At 38.4% G+C, this 13,786-nt stretch overlaps 1 protein-coding gene across 2 annotated transcripts in view; it reads right to left on the reverse strand.

Annotated features, from left to right (window-relative positions):
* Positions 1-254: 254 nt before the first annotated feature.
* Positions 255-13,786, reverse strand: part of STXBP4 (syntaxin binding protein 4) — a 127,265-nt gene continuing 113,733 nt past the window's right edge. For both annotated transcript variants that reach the window (XM_075216754.1, XM_075216753.1), the window contains one exon: positions 255-3,667. In XM_075216754.1, coding sequence (XP_075072855.1) covers positions 3,553-3,667 — 115 coding nt within the window. In that variant the 3' untranslated portion in view covers positions 255-3,552. The remainder of the gene's footprint in view (positions 3,668-13,786) is intronic.

Below are 13,786 nucleotides of genomic sequence, written 5' to 3' on the forward strand. Positions count from 1 at the left end.
ATAACTGAAATGTTGTTCAGGAAATAATCAGATACATTGTTAACATAATTTCCACACCATATATGGCACTTTATCAAGGTTAATGGAAATAGGTATTGAGATTAGATACAAACCAAACACATACAAAATTAAGACAAAAACCATACATATTAGAAAAAGAACTAGATGAAAACTCAATATTTTTTGTAGTATTTACCCATTTCACAAATGTAATTCATGCACACAGTCCATTCATACAAAAATCCCACAAACTATTATAGTACAATTTATTTTATTTAGCCATTTTAGTCCTGTATGTTGTTAGACATAAAAAGGTAAAAACATAACATACCTTAATATATTAAACAGCTTTGACGAATAAATGGCAACAAATTATGGTCTATTGCTTAATGTTTGTTTTATTAATTTTTAAAACTACTCACACCCTGGCAAAAATTGAACATACCCCATCCAAAATAAAATAAAAAAAAAAACACTGAGCTAACATATGATCACTATATAGTTGTAGGACCCAAAAGCGTCAACATCAGTTGCAATTGTATATACCCGTCTGCACTTGCAGTTAATCTACCTTAGATACAAAAGTTGAAAAATTACCTAGTGCTCCTATTCCATTGTGATGTCAACTGTCATTGTCACTGCGTGACAAAACAATGGAACAAGAAACATTCTGAAGTTACAGGTCACATTAGAAAAGAAAAAAATAGCAATCTGATTTTTTATATAACTAATATTTTCACAGAAAATATTCACTAAAGCGTTTACACTAGAGATGCAAACATGTGCATGGATGCCAAGGAATTTATCAATGGAGTAAAGTCTACGTAGCTGAAGGAATCCACCTGGGCATCCGTCATATTGAGTAACTTCTTGTAGCTAGTAATATGGTACGTCACCTATTGCTCTATCTACATCTCAGGATCAGTGGGTTGGCTCTGTTCTTCTAGTCCCATAAGTCATACCACCCCACAAAAATAGGGCAGACGGTACAGCACCATTAACCCAACATCTTTGAATAGAAAGAGCTGCAACTTACAACAAAAGGTTTGCACCAACACTTTATATATTGTTATCTACTGCTACAGTTTACAAACTATAGAAGATTCCACACGAGCTTCTGTGAACTGTTAGGCTAGGTACACACTGCAGCTTTTTCGTCCAATCAACGTGCAAAACATCTGACACACGACCGTTCGTTCGGATGTCTGCTAAGAGTGTATAATTGCACGATGGTCGAAAGTCGCCCCAAAGTGCCGATTGTTGGTTCATTTGGTTGGTTGTAATTTTTAATAATCTTGTTCCAATCACCTTATGATCATGTAATGTGTATAAACTTCCGATTGATCCACGACCAACTGCCGATAGTTCCTCGACGTGCGACTCCTTTGGGGGCATGTGTATGTAAATTTCTAATGCCTGTACCTCTCCCATGTGATGCGGTGTCCGCAAGTCACTCAATTGCTAATTAGGTACTTCTAATGGTAAAGCAATAGTAGCTGTCTACTGCATAATAGTAAAAGAATTTGTTGCTGTGCGGTTGCAAACAAACGTACACTGTACACAACTATGTGTTACAGAACGAATGAAGAAGTGTTTCCTTATCCTTTTAAGAGTGATTCTTAATGAACATGCTCGCCCCATTTAAATTTCTTGGGGATATCGCTACAGGGACCACATATGTTGTTTCAGTGTGTACGAAAACCAAATCTTTTAACACAACAATATGGCTGTGAAAAGTTGCTGCCCGGACGGTCCGTCTTTCGTTAATCATTTAAAACCTGTCTAGTGTGTACGCATGAATTGCCCGAGCGATCAGACCTTCAGTTGTTAGTAAAATTGTTGTACATAATACGTCAGTCGGAAAATTCTTCATTGTGTACTTAGCCTTATCCTGTATGGCTCACTGCTAACTTGCTCTTTGTATATATATTTGTAGTGTTCTAATAAAAAGCATTATACTGCCCTCCCCCTGCCAAAGAACAGCCCAAAACATTGGAACCTATTTTGTTATGTAGGCAGTGACATTTCTGTGGCAGGATATATAGTTTTAGTAATCAGAACAAATCACTTCAACTAAGAAATTAAGCTTTATGTTATCTCTCAAAAGTCCACTGTGCAAACAGTACTTTCATTAATGCTGTCCAAGAGTTCCTCTTTGTACAATGCATTGCTAAAGGTGATTACCTCACATACAGTTTAAAAAACTAACAAATGTTGAATTTCTTTTATAACAATGTTAGGAAATAATAGTAATACAAATATAGAATACACATTTATTCTCTTGTTTGTTGATAATAGATTATATAGGAGCAATATATTTACACCTACCCGACTGTATATATTTGAACACTTACTAAGATATAAGATATTTAGAAAACTAAAACATTCATAAACCATGTAACATGATATAGGAGACTTTCTCAAAACTAAAGAAAACTTATATAATGGTCTTAATGAACAAATTGACTTAAACATATTCCCTTGTGACTGATATTGAGACTATAAACCATCATAAAAGCCAACACAGGAAAACTGCAATAACAGAAATGGGAAGGGTGATTAAAAAAACCCCACTGTGCTAATGGCAGTAAATGAGATTAGACCCTATAGTAACCCAATTTAAGCTTTTGTCTTACTTGCACTAGAGCGCTAAAAGCTAACATCGGATTGGTTGCTATAATTTACAGCAAATTTGTTCTGTGTGCATTGATGAATGTATTTGGTCTACTGCTTTTGCCAAAATTATTAGGTTTGTTTATATAAATTTGTGCTTTTTTAAATATATTAGCATATTTTCATCAATACTTATTTTATACTAGAGGTAGGCAATACATGACTGGCATGATATGCTGGGACGTGTAGTTCAACACCCCACATTGACTAATTGACTAGCTTTCAGTTACAGTTGCAACTAGTGGGTTTATGTAAAATAGTAAATCTATCTCAGGCAATAAGCAACGTATATAGGTACACTTCCAAATATACTCCACTGGTCCTCAGCAAAGATGAAATATGGCTGTATTACAATCTCCAACACTACAGTACACATGCAATGCTCTTTATTCACACTCATTGCAACTGTTGTTGTGCTCATTTTAGAAAAGTAGTTCCCTGACTGAAACATCATAAAAAGACCGTATTAGTACAATATGTGCTTGATAATCCATGGATCCCAATTTGTAATATCACTGGAATGTGAGAACACAAAATGATACATTCAGAGCAGGCACGGATTTATATTCTCATTTGTTGACGAGCAAGAACGCTTTGTCCATACAGAAGCTTAAAAGGATTAGGAGCTGAGGATCAAATGTGTTTGGCTGTGGAATAATTGACAGGGTTTTACAAACAAGGGTGATAATACGTACAGAACTAACACTGCATGCTGTTATCAACAAGCGGCCTTGTATTATAATCTGCAGCTTTATTATGAGTGGAACACTCCCTATCTTAGAGCACCAATAGGCATGCCCAGCATACAGATTAGTAATCCAGCTATAGTTCCCAGCCTTTGCAAAGCACAGAGCAGAGAAAACTGAATGGTGGAGATTATCAGCTTTTCAACTCAGGTAGATCTCTAGGGCTTTCCTCTCCACAATCCTCTGGACAGGTCGAACTGAGAGCGCTGGTTACCGGATGAGTCCACGATGTGGTTTCTGTAACATGACTGCAGGAATAAAGGAAATTAAGTTAATTATTGGGGGAATAAAACAACTGACTCTATGTGGCATAGTTATCTCATCGTGCAACACAAAATGTCCTTTTTACAGTTAGCAAGAAACAACCTGATCCACTTGCACAAGTAAAAAAAAAACTTAAAATAATGCATTTTGCTAGCAAAATAATGTTTAAGTGCTTATGATTTAATACTACTTAAGTGACATCAGGTCTCATCCAGGAAAGAAATATGAACAGTACAAAGCTTTAGGTCTGTAGCAATAAGTACTCAAAGCCGAAGTGTGAAGTTTGCAACCTGTACAATACACCAAAGTCCCAATCTTCACTTTACTCACATACAAACTCCACAGGGAGGACAGAAATGTTTTCATGCTCAGTATTAATATATCTGTGCCAAGAACATCATTATTACTATGCCAATGATATCCTAACTAGAACACATTCCTTATAAAACTGATGAATAAGGAGATCAGTTTGGAACCCATCCATATTTGTGTAAGAGGCAGTCCCACAATCATTCAGGAGAAAAAGCACAAATTGCTTCTATATGTAAATGTGTTTTGTGCTCCTTTAAAAAAATTCTGTACATACAGAGTGACAGATCAGGCAATCTGGCAAAACAACTCAACAGGAAATGGATGACATACAGTAAGCTGCATGGATGAATAGTTTGCAGGATAAGAGAAACTACAGGCAACCTAATACCATGTCATAGTACGGTGTCACTCATGGTCTGCTATAGTGACAGATTTCAACAATATGTCCCTCCCTACAACGCCTGCCAGATAACTGGTGAAGCACTGACCTTAGATTGATGGCTGTAAAATCTCCTCCACAGAGGAGCTATATTGTATAATCTGGAAAATTAGAGGGCTGTTTAATATAAAAATGCAGAAAGCCGAGGCTTTATTATTTTATATGCTGGACACATATACAAAACTGTTCACAAAGCAGGTCACAGCTGCACCAATTTCCTTCTGAACCTGCACTGACTGCCAATACTTTGTTTAAGGATACCCATATGAAAGTAAAAAAAGAAAGTGGACTGCACCCCACAGAGTGGCATTGCTTCAAGGGAGAGGGCGATTTCAAACTTCATCCTTGGAACCAGTTTGTCTAGAAACTGTCATGTTCCGCAGCATGGATAACAAATAACAATGATTTATAGCACTCATAATGCTGTACAGTATGTTATTACCATTTACTTGAAGTAACTCACAAGTAAAACAGGGCAGCATATACAAAAATGCAGTAAGATTGGCACTTCAAGGATTTATTAGATTTTACAAAATAGTGTGTTGCTATTCAAACATGAATACAGTGAATATGTGCAACTGTTTGTCACTCACCGAACTGTTAGTGCCTCTAGTTTGGGACATGGGTCTCTCTCGCTCCTGCCGGCGCCTCTCCTGAGCCACGGCCGTCCGCCATCTTGACTAAAATTGCGCATGTGCAGAAACCCTGAACTGTTAAAACCTCGCCTCTAGTCTCATTGGTTAATTAATCACCTCTCAGTACTTAAGGCACCTGTTGCCCTATTACCTTTGCCTGTTCTTGGTTCTCATTCCCTTGAGACTCTGAGGTGTTTCCTGTTTCTGCTCGTGTTATCCGTGGACAAGTCTTCACATCAGTAGTAGAACTCACCCGCTACAGACTACTCTCGCTACCTCCATTACATGCCTGCACCTGGACAAGTCTCCTCTTCACATCAGTAGTAGAACTTACCCGCTGTAGACTACTCTCACTACTCCGTTATATATGCCTGCACCTGCACAAGTCTCCTCTATACTTCAGTGGTAAAACCTGCCAATCGCAGACCACTCACGCTACCCCGTTATATGCCTGCACCTGGACAAGTCTTCTCTTCTCATTAGTGATGTAAACTGCCAACTGCGGACCACTCACGCTATTCCGTTACATACCTGCGCTGGACAAGTCTTCTCTACACATCTGTGGTGAAACCTACCAGCTGTAGACCACTCATGTCTCCTTGTGATATGGCTACTACTCAGTATGGTACCTATGAGCTGGACTAAAGTCTACAAGTGCCTCTGTATTATAGCTGCAAGTCGCTGACACTTCTACTGCATTGTTGATTGGTCTTTGCCTAACGTTTTCCAGTTATCAAGTACTGGCCTGCTATATGCTACCTGCGTGCTAAGGCACTTGGACTCTTTCCTCATTGTATCCTGCTTACTAATCTGCTTTACCATCACAGTTCCTCGGTGCCAAGACTCAGCATTTATACTATTGACATTCCTTTCCTCTATTCTATTATATGGTTCCACTGATTCACCACACTACCCAGAGGTCCGCACCTCTGGTAAGTGTAGCTACACCTGGTGAATTCTGGGTAAAACTCCTAGTGCCCGTGACACTGTTATTCAAACAAGTATTAAATTTGCAAATGAACCTTTCCTTGCATACATAAATCATGTAAATTTCAAAGCATTTGAAATTTCTGGCATGGCAGTAAGTATATTTTTGGTGAAGGAACTGATGTGTTCAATGCACAAGACAGTTATACACCCATATGATATAAAGATGAACTAATGGAATCTCTCCATCCCGCCACATGTCCTGGAGGGGCTTCCCCTTCACAGATTAATTATCCGGGGGAATTACTGCCAAGGGACCTCTTCACCTTGTATAAAATAAATTTTATTTTTCTAATTCCCAAGTTTCGTGCGGAATTTAGGCTCTGGCGAACCCGCAGCTTCTCCTGGCTTGGGAGGATGAATATAATTAAAATGAACATTTTACCAAAACTTTTATATCTCCTCCAAACTCTTCCAATACACATCCCCCTACGTATTTTCTGGATCTTCAAAAATTGGTTTGCGAGTTTGTATGGCCCGGTAAACCTACCAGATTTTCCCATGATACTTTATATAGGCGAAAGATACAAGGGGAACTTCAGATACCCCTCTTCACTAAATATTATCAAGCCGTATTCCACTTAGGGGCAAAAAAAAAAAAGTTACTGAATACATGGCGATGTGGCTCCGCTAACTCGAATTTAAGGAAACTCTATCTTGCCGCTTCCTCACGGAATGCGGATAGCCTCTTATCGCTAGTGGACCTTCTGGGTAGGCACGCTAGAGGACGGCTTGGAAGTATCCTTTACAGTTTGGCATAACTTTCCTAGCAAAGTTGCTTTCACATTGTGAGGAGTTCCCCTTTTTCCACACTCTTTTTTCTGTATATATTTCCCTATTCTTTCAATAAAAAGATGAAGTAATGGAGATCAACACTCAGAAATCAGAGCCATTACTGACGTAATATCACGGAAATATTTAGGTCATAATAGAGAACACAGGAGTGTTACAATCAGGAAAGCTGCTGAAGTAAGGGAATGCTGATCATCATCAACATTTATTTATATAGCACCAGCAAATTCCGTAGCGCTTTACAATTGGGAATGATACATTGTATAACTTATCAGATATGTACAACAGATACAGTTAATCAATCAGTGACTGTTTGCCATTAAACAATTGTCTCCCAATTGTAACATGGTCTGGATAGTATGCTATTGCTCACACAGAGATGCCATGCAGTTCCAGACACCATACCTCACAAAAAATCTACACTGCACTAAAACATAAATGTCCTACTAAAACCAATCGCACACAATGATAGGAGAATAGTTCACTATTTAAATCACCATTCACAAATGTTATTTGAGATTAAAATACCTTTGTTACTTCAGTAGACTGTAGAGTAAGAAATAGCTAACATTCTAAATAGAATTACAATGCTGGCAAGCTAATTCTGTGTCAGGAGGTATGACATTGCTGTGGCCCCGGATAAAACACGCAGAGAACACAGCTGAACATTTGGTCACTAGATCTAAAAGAGATTACTTGCTGATCAGTCAATTGCCCCAGTGTATTTTTAGCCCTGTGCCTACAGCGTGGTTAAAGAGCTGTGACATACAGTAATCAGCACAATGAATAATCTCAGATTTAACTGCTCTAGAAAAGCTGCAGCAACCACAGGATTGTGAAGTTTCAATATTTCTAAGCATTCACAATTTAACAGAAGAATAATGCACGACATATGTCACCTCAAAGGATGCAGAGTCATTAAGGAGATAAAAGCATAAAAAAAGAAGTAAATTTGCACCTTGGCAAAACCATGTTGCATTGGAGGGAAATGTAAATTTAAAAAGTAGGGACAGATTTATAGTTGGCATAGGGCATGTCCTAGATGCCCTATGCTACCATGTATTTGTATGCTATCATCATCATCATCATCATTTATTTATATAGCGCCACTAATTCCGCAGCGCTGTACAGAGAACTCATTCACATCAGTCCCTGCCCCATTGGAGCTTACAGTCTAAATTCCCTACTATAGACACACACTCACACACAGACAGAGAGGGAGAGACTAGGGTCAATTTTGATTTCAGCCAATTAACCTACCAGTATGTTTTTGGAGTGTGGGAGGAAACCGGAGCACCTGGAGGAAACCCACGCAAACACAGGGAGAACATACAAACTCCACACAGATAAGGCCATGGTTGGGAATCGAACTCATGACCCCAGTGCTGTGAGGCAGATGTGCTAACCACTAGGCCACTGTACATGAAAAAACAACCAGTGCTTTCCTTATGTGCAAAATAATAAACTAATTGCACCCCTTGCATTCTAACCTGGTTTATCCAAGAGCAAACTTACTCCATTTTTTGCTTTGCTCTCCTTAATGACTCAGGCCCAAAGTGTCTATTTTACAAATATAAATCCTATTCAATGTGTAATCTTTGACTAGATCAACTCTATAGCAGCATTTAGCACAGAGATACATGACCCACAGCTTGTGAGCAGGACAGATATAAGAGGACTCAGGATAGAAATACTAGAGCAGTATTACTGTTCCGGCATCCTGGGCTTCATATTTCGGTCCTGTCCGCACTGCATTGCGTCTCAGTGTGGTTGCGGAGGTGAAGACTGTGACAGTGAAGTCAGACAGTCTGAAAGAATCAGCGGTACTTCTCATCCTCACCAAATATTTGTAAAAATGATTTATTTTTTTTTCTTCATTTTATAGCTAGCTCGTGACTATGAAGAAGTCAGACAAATGTTTTCTGTATAGAGAAAATACTCTATATCTATGGCATCTGCTAGAGTAGTGCACTTCATTAACTCATTTTAAGTAAGTGGATAAATCAAACTAAAATGTTAAAACAAATCTAATCCCTAAAAAGTTAATATATCTGGATTTTTGAAAGCTTTTTAAACTGTTCAATGTTCATAGAATAAGATATAATGTATGTAAATAATTGGCTGAGGGATAAAAAGAAAAGGGTTACTCTATGGTAGAGACTCACATTAGACTAAAGTTGCTAGTGAGTATCACCACAGTATTGGGTCCTATCTTTTCTGTCTCTCTTAATTAACAATCCTACAGATGGATTATCATATTTACAGACAACTTTGTAAGAATATCAACAAAGCTAAAATGGTAACTCACTGCATAAATGTATGGGCAAAATGGCAATTTAAATAGACAACTAAGATTTAAAATTGATAAATGCATCTATGCCATGATAACAATCAGAGGGCATAGCATTCCATTGCTGAGCCCTGAGAAACTTTACTAACTACAATTTCATGACCCAGAGCTGAGACTTCTAGGGCTAGATTTACTAAACTGCTGGTTTGAAAAAGTGTAGATGTTGACTATAGCAACCAATCAGATTCTAGCTATCATTTTGTAGGATGTATAAAATAAACAACTAGAATCTGATTGGCTGCTATAGGCAACATCTACACTTTTTCAAACCCGCAGTTTAGTAAATATACCCCCTAGATTCTAAAATTGCCTAACACTTAACCTTGAAATGAAAGAGAAAGGGTTCTAAAAGGGCTTCACATATGATGGAAGCTACAAAACTATCCTATGCCAACTATACACATATTGTCAAATACAAAGAAATGTATAAGAAGTTTGAAGCAATGTCTCCCTATAGATCTATGTTAGAGTGTGTCAAATGGAGGATGATTAAATATATTCATCCAAATTGTGTAGAGGATTGTCTCCAGTAACTGTGACCTGAAGGGGAGATTCATTATGAAATTTGATTCACATGTCTACACCTTATGATGTGTGATTACAAGTCTGTGGTTTGTAAGTTTATTCACTAGTGGGGATGCACAATTTGGATGAATATATTGGATCATTGAAAAACACCAAGATTTGATCATTTTTTTGATTCAGACAATGTTGCACTATCACTTTCACTCCTCATGTTTGGATCCTACTGTAGGGAATTTTGAGAAAAGCACTTGATCAACCAAGCATTTTTTTTACATGTTAAATCTTGATCCTCCATTTGACGCACTTTAACATATTATGGGAGACAGATTTAAACTTTAAACTTCTTATACATTTCTTGGTATTTAACACTCAACCTTTAAGTTTACAATGCAGTCAAAATACGCAGGTTCTCGGTTATGCCGATCCATCCACACATGTACAATGACTGCCCACTTGGACTTTCACTTCTGGAACTTGATACCCAACAGGGCTTCAATGCATATGCTCAGAAGAGTAGCTTGGGAGACTTGGAAGCAGATTGACTGGAATTGCTGAGCCCCACTCAGCTCTGGGTCTCATTGCCACCAAACCTTCTGCAACAATAGTAGTTCTGCCATTGGCAACAATTACGGTACTTATAAAATAAATGGAATGCAGTTTAGGAAATCTGAGATAGAGAGGGATTTAGGTATAAATCACTAATTACACTGAACATCAAACATGCTACAGGGTGCACCTATCCATAAGACAGACATAGGAGAACTTGGGGTTGGTGACCTAATTAATAAAATGAACAGAGGAGTTACATTAAAATGGGGAATCTAGACACATTTTGTTACATTTTGAAAAGGCATAGAGGTGACCAGATTAATGTGAGCAAATATGTTGAAGTTTAATACAAACATTTGTCTAAAACATTTTATTATTAGGACTGTGGACCTGAGGAAAGACTTCCACCATCAGCTTTGGAAGAGTAATCACGCTGTGGAATTCCTTACAAGGGGAGGGGATGATACAAATTAATAATGCACTGTAGCACAAATAGGGTCACTTTCTAACAGGAAAGGCTAACAGTAAATTGCTATTAATGGAATTAATCGGATTGCCACTGTTGGGGCCTGTAAGAGCCCCCACACCCACTGTGAGGTCAAAGGCTCATACACACAAGCACTTTTCATACACAAATGATACGTTTTATATGACCTACATTTATCATTTGGTGAATGTAATTAACCGGAATTGCAAATATATATTATTCTTTCTTATGAAAATAGTGCATTGAGAGTAAAAGCTCTACAAAACGTTAATGAAATGGATGTCCATTCAGATTTCACATCTACCTTACAGTCTAAATTCCTTACTACATACACAAAGGGTTCATTTTGTCAGAATCCAATTAATCTACCAGTATGTTTTTGGTCTGTGGAAGGAAACTGGAGAGCCCAATGGAAACCCATGCAAACACAGGGAGAACATAAAAACTTCACACATATAGGGCCCTAGTCAGAATCTAACCCATGTTCCCAAGGATGTGAGCCAATAATGCTAACCAGTGTGCTGCCCTACACTTCCTGCTCAATGACTCGTATTTGCAGTGCTGGTTAAGTTCAGATAGAAATTCAGTGGCAAGAAAAAGTATGTAAACCCTTTGGTATTACCTGGATTTAATGTGATCTGATCTTCATCTAAATCAAAAGAATAGACAAACACAGTTTGCCTAAACTAATAACACACAATTATACGTTTTGATGTCTTTCATGAATGCACCGTGTAAACATTCACAGTGCAGGGTGGAAAAAAATTGTGAACCTTGGATTTAATTCCTGGTTGGGGCAGCACTGTGGCTTAGTGGATAGCACTTCTGCCTCACAGCACTGGGATCATAAGTTCAATTCCTGACCATCTGTGTGGAGTTTGTATGTGTTTACATGGATTTTCTACGAGTGCTCCGGTTTCCTCTCACATTCCAAAAACATACAAGTAGGTTAATTGGCTGCTATAAAAATAAACAAATAAAAAAATGACCTCAGTGTATTTGTATATGTATGTTAAGGAACTATAGCTCTAATTGGGCAGGGACTGATGCGAGTTCTCTGTACAGTGCTGCGGAATTAATGGCGCTATATAAACAGATGATGATGGTTGACCTTCCTTTAGCAGCAATAACCTCAACCAAACGATAGAACCAGCACAGTGGTCAAGAGGAATTTTGGAACATTCCTCCTGACAAAACATGTTTCAGCTCAGCAATATACTTGGGATGTCTTGTATGAACCGCTTTCTTCAGGTCATGCTACAGCATTTCAATCAGGTTGAGGTCATTATCACAAAAATTCTGTTGAGTTTCAATTGGTGGCAGACAGCTAGCCTTACATTCTTCTGAAAAATGTCTTTAGAAACTTTAGAATCTATTTATTTGCCAATGAGAGCAAGCGGTTGAGGCCCTGAGGCAGCAAAGCAGCCCCCAAATCACACCATACTTTACAGTTGAGAGGAGATTTTAATGCTGGTGTGCTCTACCCAGGGGCGGATTGGGAACTTAAAGTGGCCCTGGAAAAAATTATTGAAGTGGCCTCATGTGGGCGGGACCAAAATAACTGTAGGTGGGGCCAACACAAAAGTAGGCGGGATTTAGAACTACTGGAATCTGTTTGTCGTAACATTTAGGAAAACCTAGATGTGACGACTTTACACACAGTGGGTCATTTCTAAAGCAATGCAAGGCAAATGCTGCCAATCCGGTGTCATAAAATTACATGAATCCTTTTACAATATCTGCCACTGGTTTATGCCTCTGTGCTCCAACTTATTTAGTTGCCTACTAACACATCCTTCCAAAATTCCCTTCATAGAAACATACCTGACTTTGTTTAATAAATTTAACTATTACGAAAGATGTTGGCACAATCGTATTTGATCAGACTGCCAGAGCAGCATATAAGCAGCTCATGCACTGTTGTTTCCCTGACATCATGAGATGCAAATTAAATCTCTCTCTATATATAATATATAAATATGTGTACCGTGTGTTTCAAAAATGCATTATTAATAAGCCTTATAATATATGGCTGTCTAGGTGCGATCATCACAAAGGTGAAACAACATCTGCAAGAAAACACTTAATTTGCAACAAATGTGTATGAGCCCTAAATGTGCCCAGTGATTGGGGGTGGTTTGAATTAACAGTGTAGGGAGGGTTGACAGACAACGGCATAAGTAAAGGGGAAAGCTATTACAAGTGTTTGCTGGTGATATACTAAGTGCAAAGGAGGCATGATTAATTATATTGTCAGTGCAATGGGGGCTGGCCATATTTTCAACAAAGTGATCTGAGAATGGGACCAGTGCAAGGTAGAAGGAGGCAATGGAATCAATGCAAGAACCACTAAAGTATCATCAGAGCTGGAATAAGGCTCTGGGGGGGGCACTTAAGACAGGGGGGTTATTGTTTTAGATACATTTTAGATAAATACACAGGCAAAACTGTGTGCACTACTGTTAGGTGCACGCATCTCTGCCTTCACGAGCAGTACAGTGTGAAGTGGGACATACCTCCCAACTGTCCTTGCTGTCTGACCAAATCCTGAATAAGCAAGACAGTCACCCAAATTCGGGACTGCCCCATCAGATTCAGGACAGTTGGCAGTCTGTCCTGCTCTCTCCTACCTGTTCTTGTCACTAACACGACCTGTGGCTGCTGGTTTCTTTAGATCAGTTGCTGCTTGTCTGGATACTGGAATGCTGGAGGCCCTATTTGGAAAAAATAATGGGTACATGAAAATTAGAAAATGCCAACCAGCCCCAGCATTAAATCAATAGCATTCACAGTAAATAATTAGGCCTCCCTCTAGCCCAAACATTAAAATAATAGTACTCACATTTGATAAATAGATCTATTTCCATCCAACCAGCCCTGACAATAAATTAATAGTATACACATTTAATAAGTAGACCTACTTCCCTCCAATCAACCCCAGCAAAACATTAATAGCATTTACATTTAATATTACCATTTCCCACAATCATTCCGAGCATTAAATAATTAATATTCACATTTAGTAAA

This window comes from Mixophyes fleayi, chromosome 6, assembly GCF_038048845.1.
Source record: "Mixophyes fleayi isolate aMixFle1 chromosome 6, aMixFle1.hap1, whole genome shotgun sequence".
NCBI classification, from domain to species: domain Eukaryota; kingdom Metazoa; phylum Chordata; class Amphibia; order Anura; family Limnodynastidae; genus Mixophyes; species Mixophyes fleayi.